Genomic DNA, 16,877 nt, shown 5'->3' with positions numbered 1-16,877 from the left:
TTGTTATCTGTGTATCGGACATTTCCGAGTACTCTCCAATAATATAGATTATGCACGGGTTAAAAGCTTTGCAAACGAGGGAGGAGAGAAGAATTTAGGGTTGTTCATTAATAATTAATACTTTTCTAATAACACTAAATTATTAATTACCACATGAATTTTCTGGTATGGAGACCATACTTGAAAATAGGGTATTCTTCTTTTAAGTAGACAGACTTGGAAAATTGTTTGTAAATATTTATAAACTTTTTATTTAATATTTTGAGACTTGTTTTGTATTCATCAGGCTTTTACACTTAAAAAAGCTCAATAACTTATTAACAAGTTTCAAAGTCATCAATAGATTTTGAATTAATCAAAAAATTTTAAGTATCTGAATATTTTTATTTAATTTAAGTTGGGTTATTTTTTTTTTAAATTTTAACTAATGATCTTCAAGTTATAATTTAGTAATTGATATAAAGGACTAACGTCTATTGGAGTTATTTTAATTCGTAAATTTATGACATTTAAAATTATTTCAAAATACTTTTTAAAAAAAATTAAATATGCATTATACAAAAAAAAATACTGTATATCAACTTCTGAACTGATTTTTCATTTTACAATTTTTTAAAACTGGGCAACCAATTTAGGAGTATTTACCCATTATAAAATCAAATTATAGATTCAAAATGTGACGCACATTATTTCAAATATCGAGGTGAAAGTTAAACATAACCGTTGAACCATAGACCTTACCATCGAATCATAGAGTATTTTGGAGAGGAACTATGCACAGTAAGGTAGTTAAAAGTTACGACGTTCTTCTACTCATCTTAATAGTTAGCTGATATATCTAGATATATATGCGTATATATAATAAAAAAGTCACCTGTCATCTAAAACACAAGTGTTCAAAATTACATATAGCATTACATACCCAATCCGACAATAGTACACGATTATTTTCTAGGACCATGATACTGGATGTATATTCTTCAAAACATGTCACATACCAATCAAACTTGTACCCAAAGAACAGTTATCCATATAAAATGAAAACACCATTTTCCTCAGCACAACAAAAGATCATAAAATATAGTCCAAGTCTAGTTCAAGGCAAGCAACATATCGATCCGACAGAGTTCTCAATTCCATTTTCCAGAGAATATAACAATAGCTAAAAACAAGACGATAAACTAGTTTCGGGAAAGCGATGAATGGAAAATAAAGAAAGCTAACTCAAGAAGCCTCAGTGGCAGGTTGGGTCACTCCAAACTTCACCAACAACTTACTCAGAGAATCAGGTGAGCAAACCTGGTACTTCACATTCCCAGAAGGTGTAAGGAAAACCTCAGCCAGTTCAAGTTTCTCCGAAGTAAGGCTGGTGCTGTCCATGGTTTTACTCAGCACCTTCAGCGCGAGTTGTACGGCTTCTTCCCTCGTGATATCGTCCTTGTAATCTTGTTTCAACATTGACTGAGCTGCTTGATTATTTGCACCAATAGCTGCAGCTTTCCATCCACTGTAGTTACCACTAGGATCACTCATGTAAAGTTGGAATCCATAGTTCTTGTCCCATCCTGCAAAAAGAAATGAAACACCGAATGGGCGGAGACCACCAAACTGGGTATAACCCTGCTTTGTATCACAGAGAGATTGAACCAACTGTTCAACGGGCATTGGCTCTTGGTAAGCATATGTGTATCGTTGAGCTTGCACCCTAGCAGTGTTGATTAGGATATTTGCATCAGACATTATTCCCGCCACGGCACAAGCAACATGATCATCAATCTTGTACATCTTTTCCGTAGATGTGGAGGTTTGAAGAAGCTTGGAAGTAACTTTCTTTTCACCAACCAAGACAACACCATCCTTCGATAGTATTCCAATCGCAGAGCCAGCATTCCCAATGGCTTCCATTGCATACTCTACTTGGTAGAGACGGCCTTCAGGGGAAAAGATTGTTGTGCGGCTATCATATCTCCGAGACATTTTTTTGTTAAGGCTGACCTACACTTAAAATTAACTAAAAACAAAAAAGGAAGGATAAAAAGACACAGTTAAACCATGATTTTTTCAAGTAAAAAGTGAATAGTTTTGCCTTCTATCCAATCAAATACAATTTTATCACAGTAATTTCTTTCTTCACAGAGAGTTAACAGATTTCTACTTTAAGCAGCAAAACACCACTAATGCAACATCCACATCTCAATTTCATGCATCAAGAAATCAAGGAACGTGTAATGTGTAGATAATGCATCCGACATGCCAAAAAAAATCAAAGAAAACCCGATGATTTTCCAAAATCAATGTGCACAAACATGTACTAAGAGCAATATTATATTTATTATATATATTTTCCTCTATTTTTGTTAATTTGAATCTGAGGCATTTAACCAGACCACCAGTTCCGAGTAGCACCTATCCATTCCAAATCAAAGCAGTTCTCAATAGACCTTAAATTTAACTCATCTTCATCAAGCACATTATTTCTACCTATGGTCTAAAGTATGAAGGTGTAAAGAAATATCACTTACAAGCCCAGACTTCTAATTCTCAATTAAAACTGTAAATCTTTCCAGCGGTACGGAAATTAAAAGTGACCAACCCTAAATCTATGAACAATGGAATAAAAAAAGAACATTACTTTCTTTCCAGAAAAATTAAAATCAGAGATCATGGGAAACTAAGAAGAAAAAAGACCACAAAACATTCTTAGTCGGACAGCGTAGAATTAAATATCTTAAATAGATATTGATCTTCCTTGTTTCTTTCAAATTCTTTTCTCTCATCCCTTAAACATACTCATCAATTATCCCAAAATTAAACGATAGAAAAACCCTAACGCAGGAACCCTTAAGTTCCCGATCATGTAATGGAGCAGAAATATAGATAAATCAACGGCCATTTTCAAGTCGGAAGCGACAGTGTGAAACCTTCTTTCAGTGGACGGTTGCTTAAATTTCAAAAGAGATTCGAGCATCATCACAGACCGAAACAAGAATATTGACGAAGCAAACAAATAAATTTAAAAGAAAGAAGAAAGACAAACCTCAAGCGCTTTCGGACGTTGGAGCAAGAGCAAGAGCAAGAGAGCAAGAGTTTTATTTTGGGGGAAAACTTGGGAGAAGGGCAAGCCACTGACTTTACGCCGCGGTAGAGGTGGGCTGGGCCATGTTTCGGGTCTTAATTGGGTATGTCCATATCATTTCAGCCATGATCATTCTCTCTGGTCCATCATTAAAATTGATTAGGCCCGTTGCAGAGTTCGGTCAAAGAATCGTCTACAATTATGGTAACATATTCAACCAATTATGGTAAGTTGTTGACGTGGCAACGTAAAAATTTGACGTTTGGCATGCATTGTTCATATCCTAAAACATAAAATGAAAATTACACATTACAACTATTATTAATTTCTTGATAATTTTCCGTATTATTACCGATTTAACTAATTAATTTTGGAAAAAATAATTTTTAATGTGAATTAAAATACATATTAATTCCTAACTTGAATAAATTTTAGCAAGAGTTAATTTTTAACTTGAATTAAAATTAGTCAGATTGAATTAATTTTCACAATAACTAACATGGAAACCCAACAAATATGTTCTTAAATTTAATTATGGTCAAGAATTAATTATCGAATAACCCATGTTATTAAATATTGCCAAGTTTTTAATGTTAATTATTTTTTTATTTACATTAAGAATTAATTTTGACATGTTTTATACTGATAATATGCTTTTTTTTGTGAATTATAACGCGGACAAAATCTTAACAACAACGCGATTAGTGCAACTCAAACTTAGGTCGCACCTGAGACAGTGAACACCCTAATTATCAAGCCAACACACAAGGTTCATACTGATAATATGTTCTTATTATATTTCGACAATAATATATTAAATTCAGTCATACCAAAACGTTAATTAATTCCTATGTTATAAACTGCAAACATTTAAAGCATGTTTATAAGGAATATTTTTTTTTTATTTCAAAATTTGATTTTTAACAAAATTATTGAATCTAAATAATATTTATTTTTTTTATAAATAATAATTATTAAATTAAGTAATTTCAAACTAAATATAATATTTACAAAAATGGAAATTAATTTTTGAAATAATGTTAAGATTGTAAGAATTTTAATGCATTATAATAACTTTAAAATGAACTCAATCTATTGGTTGGGTATTCACGTTATTTGGGAATAATTTAGGTTTAAATACCAAATTGTAAAGATATTAACTTTAAAATGTTTTTAAAAGTTAATCTAAGTTTTATAAGAAACCATATTTAAATTTTTATAACAATTTTTCTTAACAATTTATTTTTCGTGGATGATAAAGCATTTTCTTAACAATTTTTTAAAAAATAATTTTCTCAATTTTTTGCAATATTAAAATTTTCCCTATAATTTATATCCATCATAATACAAACTATCATGGTTTTAAAATTTAAGCATTTTTAATTTCTTAATCATATTATTTTGAATAGTAATAAATCATGTATCAAATTTTAAACAAATAAACATTTTACATTTTAATTAATACACACAAATAATATGTGCATTGCATGGTAAAAAACCTAGTAAATAAATTAAATTAAACAATTTCCAACTTAAGCGAGTTTAAAGTGGGGAATCAGCGATGAAAGTACCATGGAAGTCTTATATTAAGAATCGGATTTTGTTTTTTCCATTAAAAAATGAGTAAAAAAATTAAATCAAAAAATAAATTAGTCCTTTTATTAAAATTTCATCCATTTTTACTATTAAAAATAGGTCTTTGTATGTCAACATGACGCAGACCTGACATGCCACGTATCACTATCCGCCTATTTTATTAGCCGCATTAGTTTTTAATAGTACAAATGGATAAAAATTTTAATAGAAAGGACCAATATGTTCTTTAAATTAACATATAAAAATTAATTTGTTCATTTATTAAATAGAAAAACTAAGATACAATTTAACTCCTAATATAAGATTATAATTATAATTGCATTTCATGCTATTTGGTCTTGCTCTCTATAAACACCCACTAACCCTACGCTCAAGCACGATCGGATCCCCACTACCAACGTCTTAATTACCTTCATAAGATTAAGAATTTTTCGAGGATGACCCGACTTGACCTTCTTTCCTGGAATTTGCACCCATTCGCTTTAAACCCAAGTCTATATAGATTTGTACTCTCTCCTGCGTTCCATTTTGGCTCCACGAATATTTCATGTTAGAGATGTGTTAATCATAACTTCAAAAACAAAAAATTTTGAGGCATAGATCCACCATTTGCAAATAGAGTTTTAGCTCAATAAACATTGTTACTATTGCAACATCTAGTAAGGCACAAAGGTGATGAGAGATTATGGGTAAAATTGACTCTCTATAAAAAAATTTATTCACCATTTGATCTTTATAAAAAAATCACCTCAATATTGGTCCTTGAAATAGCCATAGCCGTCTCATGTGGGTTCCCCAAAGAGCAAATTTGGGGTTCATAGTAAAGGCACATTTAGTTATGGTTGATACAAACCACCGGAGCAACAATAATCCATATCTATATATATTTTAAATATATGCCATTCTACAGAAATCTATACTCGGAAAAGATGTTTCTACTCTAAAGAGCATCATATTGACAACCTGCAACTCACAAATATTAAGTGTCACGTTTTTGTAGGTTAAAGGTCTGATAGAGTGCCACAGATGTAGTGTATCAGAAAGTGCAGGGGGCTCAGCTTCAGTCTGTGAGTCCTATACAAAATCTAAATCCTACTTAATATAAATGTTAATTTAAGCTATCCGAAAATATGGGAGATGGAGGGTTGGTGGGGAAGGAGCGTTGCGGGATTCAAATGAATTTCTCCACTCAGTTCTATCCATGCATAGTTGATGAGAATTTACTGCCTTGATTTCTGCAGAACGCTAACCGCACTTGAAATATCTGTCAGCTGTTGCTTAATTTTAGCTTTCCACTTCACCAGGTCCTTCAACATTTCCTGTCAAAGAGGAGATTCCAAATTGGCCATTCATCGCATAGCAGAGTATACTCACTGACAAGCAAATCCACATGCAAGACTAAACATTTACATGCATCTCTAAGGGTACCTATGCATCCAATATGCACTGTTTTATGTGTGTCTTATTTTTCTCTAAAAGAAAAACTTTGTTTGACATCACCTGAACCAGAAGCAAATTATCAAGATCTGACTTTGAATTGGCAGTTACAGAAGAATCAGGTGTCACATTAGCTTGATCTTCCCCTTGCCTCCTTGGTGCTAGCTCCTCCACGTTGCTGTTTACAAAACAAAAGAGAGTAGCTCCAACGTTAAACACATTAATCTTATACCAAAATTGGTCAAATAGCTTTTGTTACCTCATTATTTTAGCCATTTCTTCATTAATCATGTCCAGATCTTGAGCATAAAAAGGGCCTTCAAAGGGGCTATGACCAGGTCTTGGCCATGCAAGTGGGGCCAGATCCGTCTCTTGAACTGCATCCTGCCCAAAATTAATCAGCTCTGGATTGTCTATCCAGGGTGACAAGTTACCGCCTTGAAAATTGTCCAGGTTGGTGCTCTCTAACCAATCTTCCCATCTTTCAGAAGCTGATGGACTAAAGATAGTGCATTGCTTTGATGCCTGCAGAGTGCTCAATGAATTTGAAATTTCTAGCATCTGCTGCTCAACTCTAGTTTTCCATGTAATCAGTTCTTTGCACATATTCTGCTTGTAAAAAGGGAAAACTAAGAGCTCTTGGCACTAGGTAGTTTCAGATATAGGCGTGCACAAAATTACTATCTTGTAATGAAGACAAGTTTTTAAATAACTTCAAAATATTACTTTCTACCTTATATTTAGCATATGTAGGATTGTCAGAAATTTATTTATTGGAAAAAGGATATTGTTACCTTACCTGCATACCATTCAATGAACTTGTAAACTCCATTAGGCGCTCATCTGTCTTTGCTTTCCATTTCAACATTTCTTTCTGCATCTCCTGTACAACAAAGAATTCGAGATCAGCAACTTATCATACTGTTGGAATTAATTTCATTTCAAACTACAATGACATTCACCTCAATTGAATTTGCTTGATCTTGCTCTTGCTGCTTGGATACCAGCTCCTGCATCTCTCTATTTACAAAGAATAGAGGTTACTTGAGATGCTAAAACATCAATAGCTCCATCTTTAAATAACAATTACTTTATTGTTCTCACCTCTTCAGTTTTACCATTTCTTCATTAAGCAGATTGAATTCTATAGCACCAGCTGAAACATGATTTGGAGCCGCAACAGGTTTCTGCCAAAATGGGGAGATCCCAGCCTCCTTTCGCTTGTTGGCCAGGTCAGCATTCTCCAGCCAATACTCCATCACTCCACTGGTATTGTAACAACGCCGAAACCTATCAGTACCTCCAGGTGCCACCTTTCCATCAATGTGCTTCAGCAGATGGTCCAATAGCCCAGTATCACCAATAAGTTTACGGGCTGCCATTCTCAAAGCAGGCCGAGATATTGGATTCTCAAACACAGCCCCTTCAGCCTTCATGATCTCTAACATGCTTTCTTCAGCTAGATTATACCTTCAATATTTGTACCATATATAAGAAAAATTTTAGCATAAACAGAAGAGAAAATTAACCAGTGAGTAACCAAAGTTTTCACCTTTCAGCAGACCATCTCTCTACAGTATTTTTATGTTTGTTTTGCTTGCCCTTGTTAGGACCATTACTTAAGCTTTGTTTCCCACATCTTGCAGCTTTTTCTTTTCTCAGTTGGTTGGAGGAAAGGCATTTTCTCTTCCGTACTTCTGGGCATGAAATCAACATAGTTTTCACATGCTTTTTATCATCTTCATCATATTCTTCCTCAATTTTGCCAGGCAACGGTTTGGCAGTGCTATCTCCTTGAGAGTTCAGGAATTTAACTTGTCGGCAGACACCCCGCTCTGCCATCCCGGATCAGTCCAGTTTAAACCAAAAAAACCCTTTCTTAGATCTTTCAGCTACTTCAGCACAGTTCTGAAACACCATGTACAATTACAAACAACACTAAGAAATTTGTTCAATGCAGCCAACACCTTCTCTTAACACGAAAAGCCACAGAATAAGACCAACATTGAGTCCAAAAATCAACATCCTATTTGAAAAATGAACTGGGGAAAATTTTACAGCCTTTACCAGTTTTTATTTCCTAATCAATTACTCACATCTTATCAAGAGAAGTCGGTAACATTTTCAGTTTTAATCACATTGCAAAATGAGCTCATATATTTCACCCAAAATCATGAGAATCCACAATTTAATATCAAATAACCAGTAGATTCCCATCCAAGATAAATACAAGTAACACAAAGTGTCACTTTCAACTTTCTACTCATCCAATTCTAAGAGGAAGCTTAAAATCAGGTTGTCTAAAAAAGTATTCATATTAGAAAATAAACCACCACAGTTCATAAAATTTAGAAGTACTGTATCTTTACTAATCCATGCTAATCCCATGTTTCAAACTAAAAATTTGATACTCCCACCACCACTAACAGGTTCAGTATAGATACCCCAACTCTAGTTATCCACAATCTCAGCCTCGTATTTTATTTTCTTTCAGTAATTAAATTCAAATATCTGCTAAGCCAACAAAGCTTTGTCCCTCACATCCAACCTGAGCCCATTGTCGACTGTAAGTTAATTGACTCACCTATGGTGCTTTTCAATTAATCAACAGGTTCTAGAATCAAAAGTCAGCTTCTTCACTGCAAATACTCAACTTCCAGTGTAAAAGAAAACCAAAATCAAGGGCGTGGCTAAGTATATCAAAAAAATAATACATTGTACGAAAACCAAAACCAAAATGATCGAAGAGAACTATTTGGCAACTAATATCACGTTTTGGGCACCAGAAAGTCGATGCTAAAAATAATACATTGTACGAATCCTTTAACACAGTTACCTTAGAATGGCTCATGGGGAAATGGATCAAACAATAAAAATTATTTTAAAAAAAAACCTCAGACATCAAACATACGATCCTGACACTTATTTTCCTTCATTTTTTCCCCTCTTTTGTCATAGCAACCAAGCAGATAAAGCATTTAGCTTTGAGGGGAATAAAAGAAAAAAAAATAGCAGAGGAAGCATAAGAAACGAGAAATTACGGCGGCGGCCAAAGAAGGGACTTACCTTGAGAAATTATGAGTTGTAGCACCGACATTCAATCCATTCTAAAACCCTAACTTCATTTACGGAGAAGAATGTTAAATAAAAAAAAATAAAAAGAGCCTTAAAAATTAAAGAAGAAAGAGAAAATACCCTTGTGATTTTGGGATCAGAGACAGAAAGCTTTCAAAAATGCCAAAAAGAAAGGGAAAAGTAAAACTGAAAGCAAAGTTGAACAGGCTCAGGTTTTAACATTTTGGCCGAAAAATTCTATTACCGAATATATCAATCCCACTAAAACCCTAACCGCCAAAATTCCTAAAAACCCTTTTCTATTTATTTTAGTAATTACCTTTTTCATTTTATATATATATATCTTTGCCTTCCAACTTTGTAATCACTGGGAACTTACTTCAGATTCCGCGAGACGTAGCAATATCTGATTAGTTACACAGATTTTTCACTAATTCATTTAAATAGGAAAAAATAAAAAAAAAATTAACATAGAGTTGTGCGGTGCAGTGGGACCGGACTTTTTTTTATATAAATATATATGCTCTGCATTTATTTTTAACTTCCCTTCAAGTCAATTTTATTTTTCTAAGTCTAATCTTTTCACTACTTATCCCTCACAACAATATGATGTTTAGTATTTGAAATGTGTTTTCTCCCTTATCTGATTTAAATATAGGCTTAAATCATTTTACCTTTTTTTTTAACTTTTTCTTATCACAAGTTAATTTTAGATATTTTTTAAAACTATAAGAAAAATTGTTAAGTTTAAGCTTTAATAAGAAAAATTGTCAAATTTAAAAATTAATTTAAAAAAAAGTTCAGAAATTAATTTGAATAAAAAAATTTGAAGTCTACATGTAAAAGTTGTTTTCAAGTTCATATAAAATATTTTTTTAAAACATTAATTCAAAAATCTGATTTCTTATTTTAGTCAAAGTTTACTTCATTTGTCATTTTAATTATCATTTTTAAACTAAATTTAGCTATTAATTTTTAAAAAAAATTAAATTATTTTTTAATACTAAAATATTAATTTTTAAGATAAAGTATACAAATGATTACTCAACTACAAAATATTTTATTTTAGACCCAAAAAAATTATAATTTAAACACCCTTGATTACTTCCGATAAAATCAGTATCGAAAATATTACATGGATTTTTCTTTTAAATTTTGATTTTGCTCGCGTACCTCACTAACAAGCCCCTCTAGCTCGAACCCTTCTCCAGGCTTCTCAAAGTCATACTTTTTACCAAACACAGTGGCCATCACATTGTTCAAAGACCCAAAATGAAGCACCCTTCCCGTAAGAACTTCACCTTTGGCTTCCATTAAACACTTCAGCTCTTCGACCATTTTGACACCAGTCTCACGCCTGAACCCTTCAAATCCAGTGATTCTCTTCGACTGAACAAATGGGTGGCTGAGATACGCCTCAAGTTCCTCCAATACTAACCTTATGGAGCGAATGTTGCGGAAGCGACGATAATATTAATAACAATATTATCAGAAATATTTAGATAATTATTATGCCAACAATTATACTAAGAAAATTCCCAGTTAAATTGGAGGGGTCACAATGGTCCCGCTTAAAACCCAACAACTAGACAGAACTCACTTAGATATTTATAGCAATAATAACTAAATAAATATAACCAACATAAAGCTATTAAATAAAAGCAAACAAATAAGAAATAAAATACCAGAGTTTTAACGAGGTTCGGCCAATTTAGCTTACGTCCTCGGACACTACCAAATTAATATTTCCTCTAGAAATATTACAAAGGAGAAGATTTTGGGATGATACAACCAAAGGGGAGGGGTTCTATATATAACAAACCAAACCCCCTCCATTTCTATCTTTTCCTAATGTGGGATATTGCCAATATTCAACAAATCTCCACCTTGGCGATATTCCACATCTTCGAACATCTTCTCATAACACAAACTTCAATAGTGTCTTCAAATTTGCAACCAATCGCCTTCTTCCCTTTTGGTAGTTGTGCCAGCTTCCACGTCTTGTTTTTCTCTAGAGATTGCATTTCCTCTTCCATTGCACCTAACCATCTATTATTCTCTAAACTCTGAATGGCTTCGGTGTAAGTAGATGGAATATTATCAACAACTGGAAGTGCATAAGCTACCATGTCAGTGAAACGAGCTGGTTTCTGAATTTCTCGTCTCTGCCTTCTGACTGCAATTGGCTCTGATTGCTGTTGAGGTTCTTGGGTAGAAACCTCTTCCTCATCTGACTCTGCATCTGCCAATGAAGAATCACTAGTGGTACCTTCTGCTGGAATTACCACACTCTGCTCAAACTCCACCTGCTGCGGAGTACACTCCACCTGCTGCGAAGTACTACTCACTCCTTCTGGATTTACCTTATTCAACATGGCAGATTCATGAAAGGTAACATCCCTACTGATTATCGTCTTCTTTGCCTCTAGACACCACAAACGATATCCCTTAACACCAGCATTGAAGCCCATGAATAGAGCCTTCTTTGCTCTTGGATCTAACTTTGATTCTTTCACATGATAATATGCAATAGAACCAAAAATGCGCAAGGTGTCATAATCAGTAGCAGGTTTTCCATACCATTTCTCCAAAGGAGTCTTGCCATTTATAGCAGATGATGGCAAATGATTGATGAGATGTTGAGCGTACGTCACAGCCTCAGTCCAAAACTTTCTATCTAATCCAGCATTAGATAACATACATCGAACTTTCTCCACAAGCGTTCGATTCATACGCTCTGCCACCCCATTCTGTTGCGGTGTTCCACCTACGGTGAAGTGCCTTACTATGCCACAATCTTGGCATATCTTCAGGAAAGGATCGCTTTTATATTCTCCACCGTTGTCTGATCGGAGAACCTTAATCTTCCTTCCTGTCTGATTTTCAACTTTAGTTTTCCACTTAAGGAAAACTTCAAGCACCTCATCTTTGTTCTTCATAGGAAACACCCAAACTCGTCTGGAAAAATCATCAATAAAGGTGACAAAATAACGTCTTCCTCCAAGTGATGGAGTCTTGGACGGTCCCCATACATCAGAATGCACATAATCCAGAATACCTTTAGTATTGTGAATCCCAGTGCCAAATTTCACCCTTCGTTGTTTTCCCAGAACACAATGCTCGCAAAATTCAAGTTTGCAAGTCTTTGTACCTTTCAATAATCCTTGCTTGGCTAGAGTTTGCAAGGATTTTTCACCAGCATGGCCCAAACGCATATGCCACAGCTGTGTTGCCTCAGCGTCCTTCTTGGTACTCGTAATTGCTGCTGCTGTTGTCCCGACCACTGTACTACCTTGGTAGTAATACAGATTGTTCTTTCTTATGCCTTTCAACATCACCAATGCTCCTGAAGTTGCTTTAAGAACTCCATCTCGTATTGTCACAACTAGGCCTTTAGATTCTAACGACCCCAAAGAGATGAGATTCTTCTTCAACTTTGGGACATATCGTACATCCCGCAAAATTCTAGTAGATCCATCATGACTCCTCAGTTTAATTGAACCTATCCCGGCTATTTTACACGTGTTATCATTACCCATGTAAACAACCCCTTCATCTAGTTTTTGAAATTCAAAGAACCATTCCCGAATGGGACACATATGATAGGAACAACCAGAATCCATGATCCACTCATCTGCATATAATGTTGAAGATGTCATACTAAGAGAAAAGTCTGACTCTGCTTCACTATTGCATTCTGCAACATTTGCATCTTGCGGAGTCTTCCCTTTTTTCTTCAATTTTGGACAATCTTTCTTCCAATGTCCTTTTTCTTTGCAAAAAGAACATTCATCTTTGGCAACAGCTCGACCTTTGGACTTTCTTCTCTTCTCCTTAGACTGACTTTGCTGACGACCTCTTGTTACCAATGCTTCCACTGCTGCTTCACCTGAACCTTTCAACTTATCCTTTCGGCGTAGTTCATAGCTATACAATGCAGCAGTTACTTCATTGAAAGTTACTTCCGATTTTCCATGAAGTAGAGTAGTTTCAAGGTACTCAAACTCCTCAGGAAGCGATCCCAACAACATTAACGCCAAGTCTTCGTCTTCAAAAGTCACATCCAAATTCAACAAATCAGCCACCAGCTGATTAAAATTGGTAATGTGCTCGTTCATCGTGGTACCAGGAACATAACTGAAACGAAACAGTCTTTTCTTCATATGTAACTTATTTTGACTGTTCTTCTTCAGAAATTTCTCCTCCAATGCTTTCCACAATTTACTTGCAGAAGTCTCTTTACTGAATGTATACTTCTGCTCTCTGGAAAGACATGATCGAATTGTACCACATGCCAATCGGTTGATGGTCTTCCATTCTTTATCATCAACCCCTTCTGGTTTTTCTTCCTCAATGGCAATATCTAGACCCTGTTGAAAGAGGGCATCTAGAAGCTCACTTTGCCACATGCCGAAATGACCTGTTCCATCAAAAATTTCCACTACAAATCTCGTATTTGCAGTTCCAATCCTCGGCAAAATGTACGAAGTGGAAGTTGTTGATATGGATGGTTTTTCTTCTGTCATTTTTGCCATAGCTTCTACTTAATAGCCACCAAATGCAGAATACCCACAAGCTTTAGGAAATGTTTCTGATGTGTAAGATCAGACTAAGCTGCAAACACAGAGCATACTACAAAACCTTGGCTCGGATACCAATTGTTGCGGAAGCGACGATAATATTAATAACAATATTATCAGAAATATTTAGATAATTATTATGCCAACAATTATACTAAGAAAATTCCCAGTTAAATTGGAGGGGTCACAATGGTCCCGCTTAAAACTCAACAACTAGACAGAACTCACTTAGATATTTATAGCAATAATAACTAAATAAATATAACCAACATAAAGCTATTAAATAAAAGCAAACAAATAAGAAATAAAATACCAGAGTTTTAACGAGGTTCGGCCAATTTAGCTTACGTCCTCGGACACTACCAAATTAATATTTCCTCTAGAAATATTACAAAGGAGAAGATTTTGGGATGATACAACCAAAGGGGGAGGGGTTCTATATATAACAAACCAAACCCCCTCCATTTCTATCTTTTCCTAATGTGGGATATTGCCAATATTCAACAGCGAACCCCATTGCCCTATGAAACAACAGCTCATAGGCTGGCTCCTTCACCGGCCTATAAGCAAAAGCTGAGTTGTTGTTGTCGAGGATATCCCTCGCGGTCTCAAGGTCATTGGACACGATAAACCGAGCGAACCCCACGGAAAAAGCCATTAACTTCACTGCTTTAATAGTTTTAGCAAGTTTAGCCAGGGCTCGGTTAGGGGTGGCACCGGTGAATACAGTGAGCAATCCAAGAAGTGGGGAACCGAGTGGACCAGGGATCGCAACACTTGCCTTGGACCTATAACGAGCCCATGAGGACCCCCTGGTGAAAGCCACAACGCAACTATTCCAACCAATAGAGCAGCCCACACAAAGGCTTCAAAACTCAACAATGGTGAAGTGACATTTTTGGCACTTCCTCTAAGATGGATATTAACAAAAACTTATTTTGATAAGTGCAGAAGCAATTTTTTGAGAGCTTTATAGTAGGGGAAATAAAGAGTTGCTTGGGCAGTGTAAGAGACAATGAGTTGAAGAGAAGGGATTTATTGTTGTATCTTCCATTTCCTTCTTGATTTCCCTCGTCTTCCGTTCCAAATTCCTTCTCTTTAACTGCTGCATTTCTCTTACACCCGAGACTCACAGACGTAAATGTTTGGGTTATACTTCATTCAAATTAAATTAAAAGTTGGGACTAAAATGATAAACAATTTAAAATGAATAACAATGAAATAAATTTTACTTCAATTACGTGGAAAATAAAAATTCAAGAGAAAAGTAAATGTTAAGATTTCTGTTTGTGATTATCAAAATGAGGTGTTTTTTGGGTGTTTAAAATGAAAATTTTTAATCGTTGAGTGACTATTTATGTAATTTATCTAATCTTTTAATAATATTAGTATGTAACTCGTGTGACGGTAAAAAAGTTCATATAAAGAAAATTAGAATAATGTTCATGTGGATTTGCATGCAGGATGTTACATTTAAAATTTTAATGTTTTAGTTAATATTTTCATTAAAAATGATCAATTAAACTTTTTTTGAAAGATTAATGGTCAAATTTAAATTTAAATTTTAAACAATCAATAATTTAAATTTTTTTAAAAATTCAAATTGATAAAAAAAATATAGACATTTTGCTTATTTTTCATTGCAATCAATTAAATCCTCAAATATCTATACTATTATTTATGTGAATGATGAAGTTAATGTTACAAATCAACTTGATACCAACTGGGTCAATGAAAATTTTAAATTAACCGGTCGATGAAAATTTTAAATTAACTTTACATATTTTTAATAAACTAGATGTTAATGTGCATGTGTTGTATGTAATTTTATGCGTTTAATTTTTAATTAGTTTTTAAATAATGTATTTGTAATTATTCTTACCTATCATTGATACTTATAATTTCTTTTAGTTTTTAAATAATATATGAATTTGAAACTATATAAGAAAATAAATTATAATATTGATTTGAAAAAATAAATAAAAATAAAATAAAACAACATGCAACAATTATAATAACAGTTCATAAGTATTCACATAAAAATAATTTTAAAAATATTTACTTTGCACGATATAAAAATTAAAAATATCGTAATATTACATTACCTCATTATAAATTAAAATAATATTGGACCACTGAGGGAGAAAGAAGAAAGTCGTTGGGCTTATCACAAATTTTTGTCTTCATATATGAATGTATTAATCCCCCTACTTACACGTTTTGAATTTTATTGGAGACTTGGATTCTGGTCCAAGTCAGCGTCGATTGGTCAATTTTTATTCTAGACTGTGGTTTCAGTTTCATTATTATTATCGGAGTTCGGTACGTTGCAATTCAACCTTCATTCTTCTCTCTCTTGGATTCCTTTGGAGTCCCTGCCAACTATTTTATCTCTTCTCTGAAAAAGACCCATCGCAGAACCAGAGATGGGCAAAAAATATGTAGAGAAAGAAAAACGAAAAAGCGATATGATGTTTTTGTGAAGGAAGAGGTGAGAAACGTGTGTTACTAAAGGTAAGTTGGACAATTTTTTTAAGTTTTAAATGGATAATGTTTAAAATAAAAGTATTATAAAGGTTCTCTAAGAGTAAGATTGCATTTTATTCTCTCAATTTAAAAAATAGTTAAATTTATCTATGTACATCAAATCAAAAGAGCAAATTGATCATTCTATTAAAAATTGGTCATTGTATGTGTTTAATTATTCTGTCAATAACGCTAATTTTTAACAATAAAAATGGATGAATTTTTTAATAGAAAAGACTAATTTATTCTTTGATCTAACTTATAAGGACTAATTTACTCATTTTTTGAGTAAATAGGATAAAATACAATATTACTTTTAGTAAAAAGACTTTTATGATAGCTTTTACCACTTTTAGATGCTTAATAAAATTTAAGTGAACAATTTCAATGTTACACAGTACTTTGGTGACCCAATTTTTACGTTTTGGAAAACAGTGGGAAAGAAGTTCAGATTTGAGAAAATACACGATTTAAAAGAATAGATTATAGGGTCTCAAAGTCAAAACTGAAATATAAATAAATGGAGTGAGATATATTTTAGACCAAAAAAATAGTATAGATACCAAATTAGAAAAAGAGATATAATT

At 33.6% G+C, this 16,877-nt stretch overlaps 3 protein-coding genes across 8 annotated transcripts; all 3 read right to left on the bottom strand.

Moving 5' to 3' along the window:
- Positions 1-1,033: 1,033 nt before the first annotated feature.
- On the bottom strand, positions 1,034-3,190 carry LOC107911700 (proteasome subunit alpha type-4). The gene is made up of 2 exons (XM_016839588.2): positions 3,038-3,190; positions 1,034-2,011 (listed from the first exon to the last, which is right to left on the bottom strand). Exon 2 carries the CDS (start codon positions 1,975-1,977, stop codon positions 1,225-1,227), a length of 753 nt encoding a protein of 250 aa, XP_016695077.1. The 5' UTR covers positions 1,978-2,011; positions 3,038-3,190; the 3' UTR covers positions 1,034-1,224.
- Positions 3,191-5,534: 2,344 nt separating this feature from the next.
- LOC107911699 (protein DYAD) lies at positions 5,535-9,620 on the bottom strand. Of its 6 annotated transcripts, none has more exons than XM_041105683.1 (9): positions 9,504-9,620; positions 9,176-9,228; positions 7,662-8,017; positions 7,214-7,579; positions 7,072-7,129; positions 6,909-6,992; positions 6,369-6,718; positions 6,173-6,287; positions 5,535-5,991 (listed from the first exon to the last, which is right to left on the bottom strand). In XM_041105683.1, exons 3-9 carry the CDS (start codon positions 7,949-7,951, stop codon positions 5,893-5,895), a joined length of 1,362 nt encoding a protein of 453 aa, XP_040961617.1. In that variant the 5' UTR covers positions 7,952-8,017; positions 9,176-9,228; positions 9,504-9,620; the 3' UTR covers positions 5,535-5,892. The 6 variants fall into 6 exon arrangements, with proteins under 6 accessions (XP_040961617.1, XP_040961618.1, XP_040961620.1 ...); XM_041105684.1 differs by having other exon boundaries at positions 9,176-9,224; positions 9,504-9,606; XM_041105686.1 differs by having other exon boundaries at positions 9,564-9,597.
- On the bottom strand, positions 7,958-15,874 carry LOC107910850 (cytochrome P450 78A5-like). The gene is made up of 4 exons (XM_016838778.1): positions 15,870-15,874; positions 14,259-14,597; positions 10,358-10,622; positions 7,958-8,017 (listed from the first exon to the last, which is right to left on the bottom strand). The coding sequence occupies exons 1-4, from the start codon at positions 15,872-15,874 to the stop codon at positions 7,958-7,960; spliced, it is 669 nt and encodes a 222-aa protein (XP_016694267.1).
- Positions 15,875-16,877: the final 1,003 nt, after the last annotated feature.

The sequence above is a fragment of the Gossypium hirsutum genome, chromosome D11 (genome assembly GCF_007990345.1).
Source record: "Gossypium hirsutum isolate 1008001.06 chromosome D11, Gossypium_hirsutum_v2.1, whole genome shotgun sequence".
In the NCBI taxonomy this organism is placed as follows: Eukaryota; Viridiplantae; Streptophyta; class Magnoliopsida; order Malvales; family Malvaceae; genus Gossypium; species Gossypium hirsutum.
This window is presented reverse-complemented; position numbering and strand designations above follow the sequence as displayed.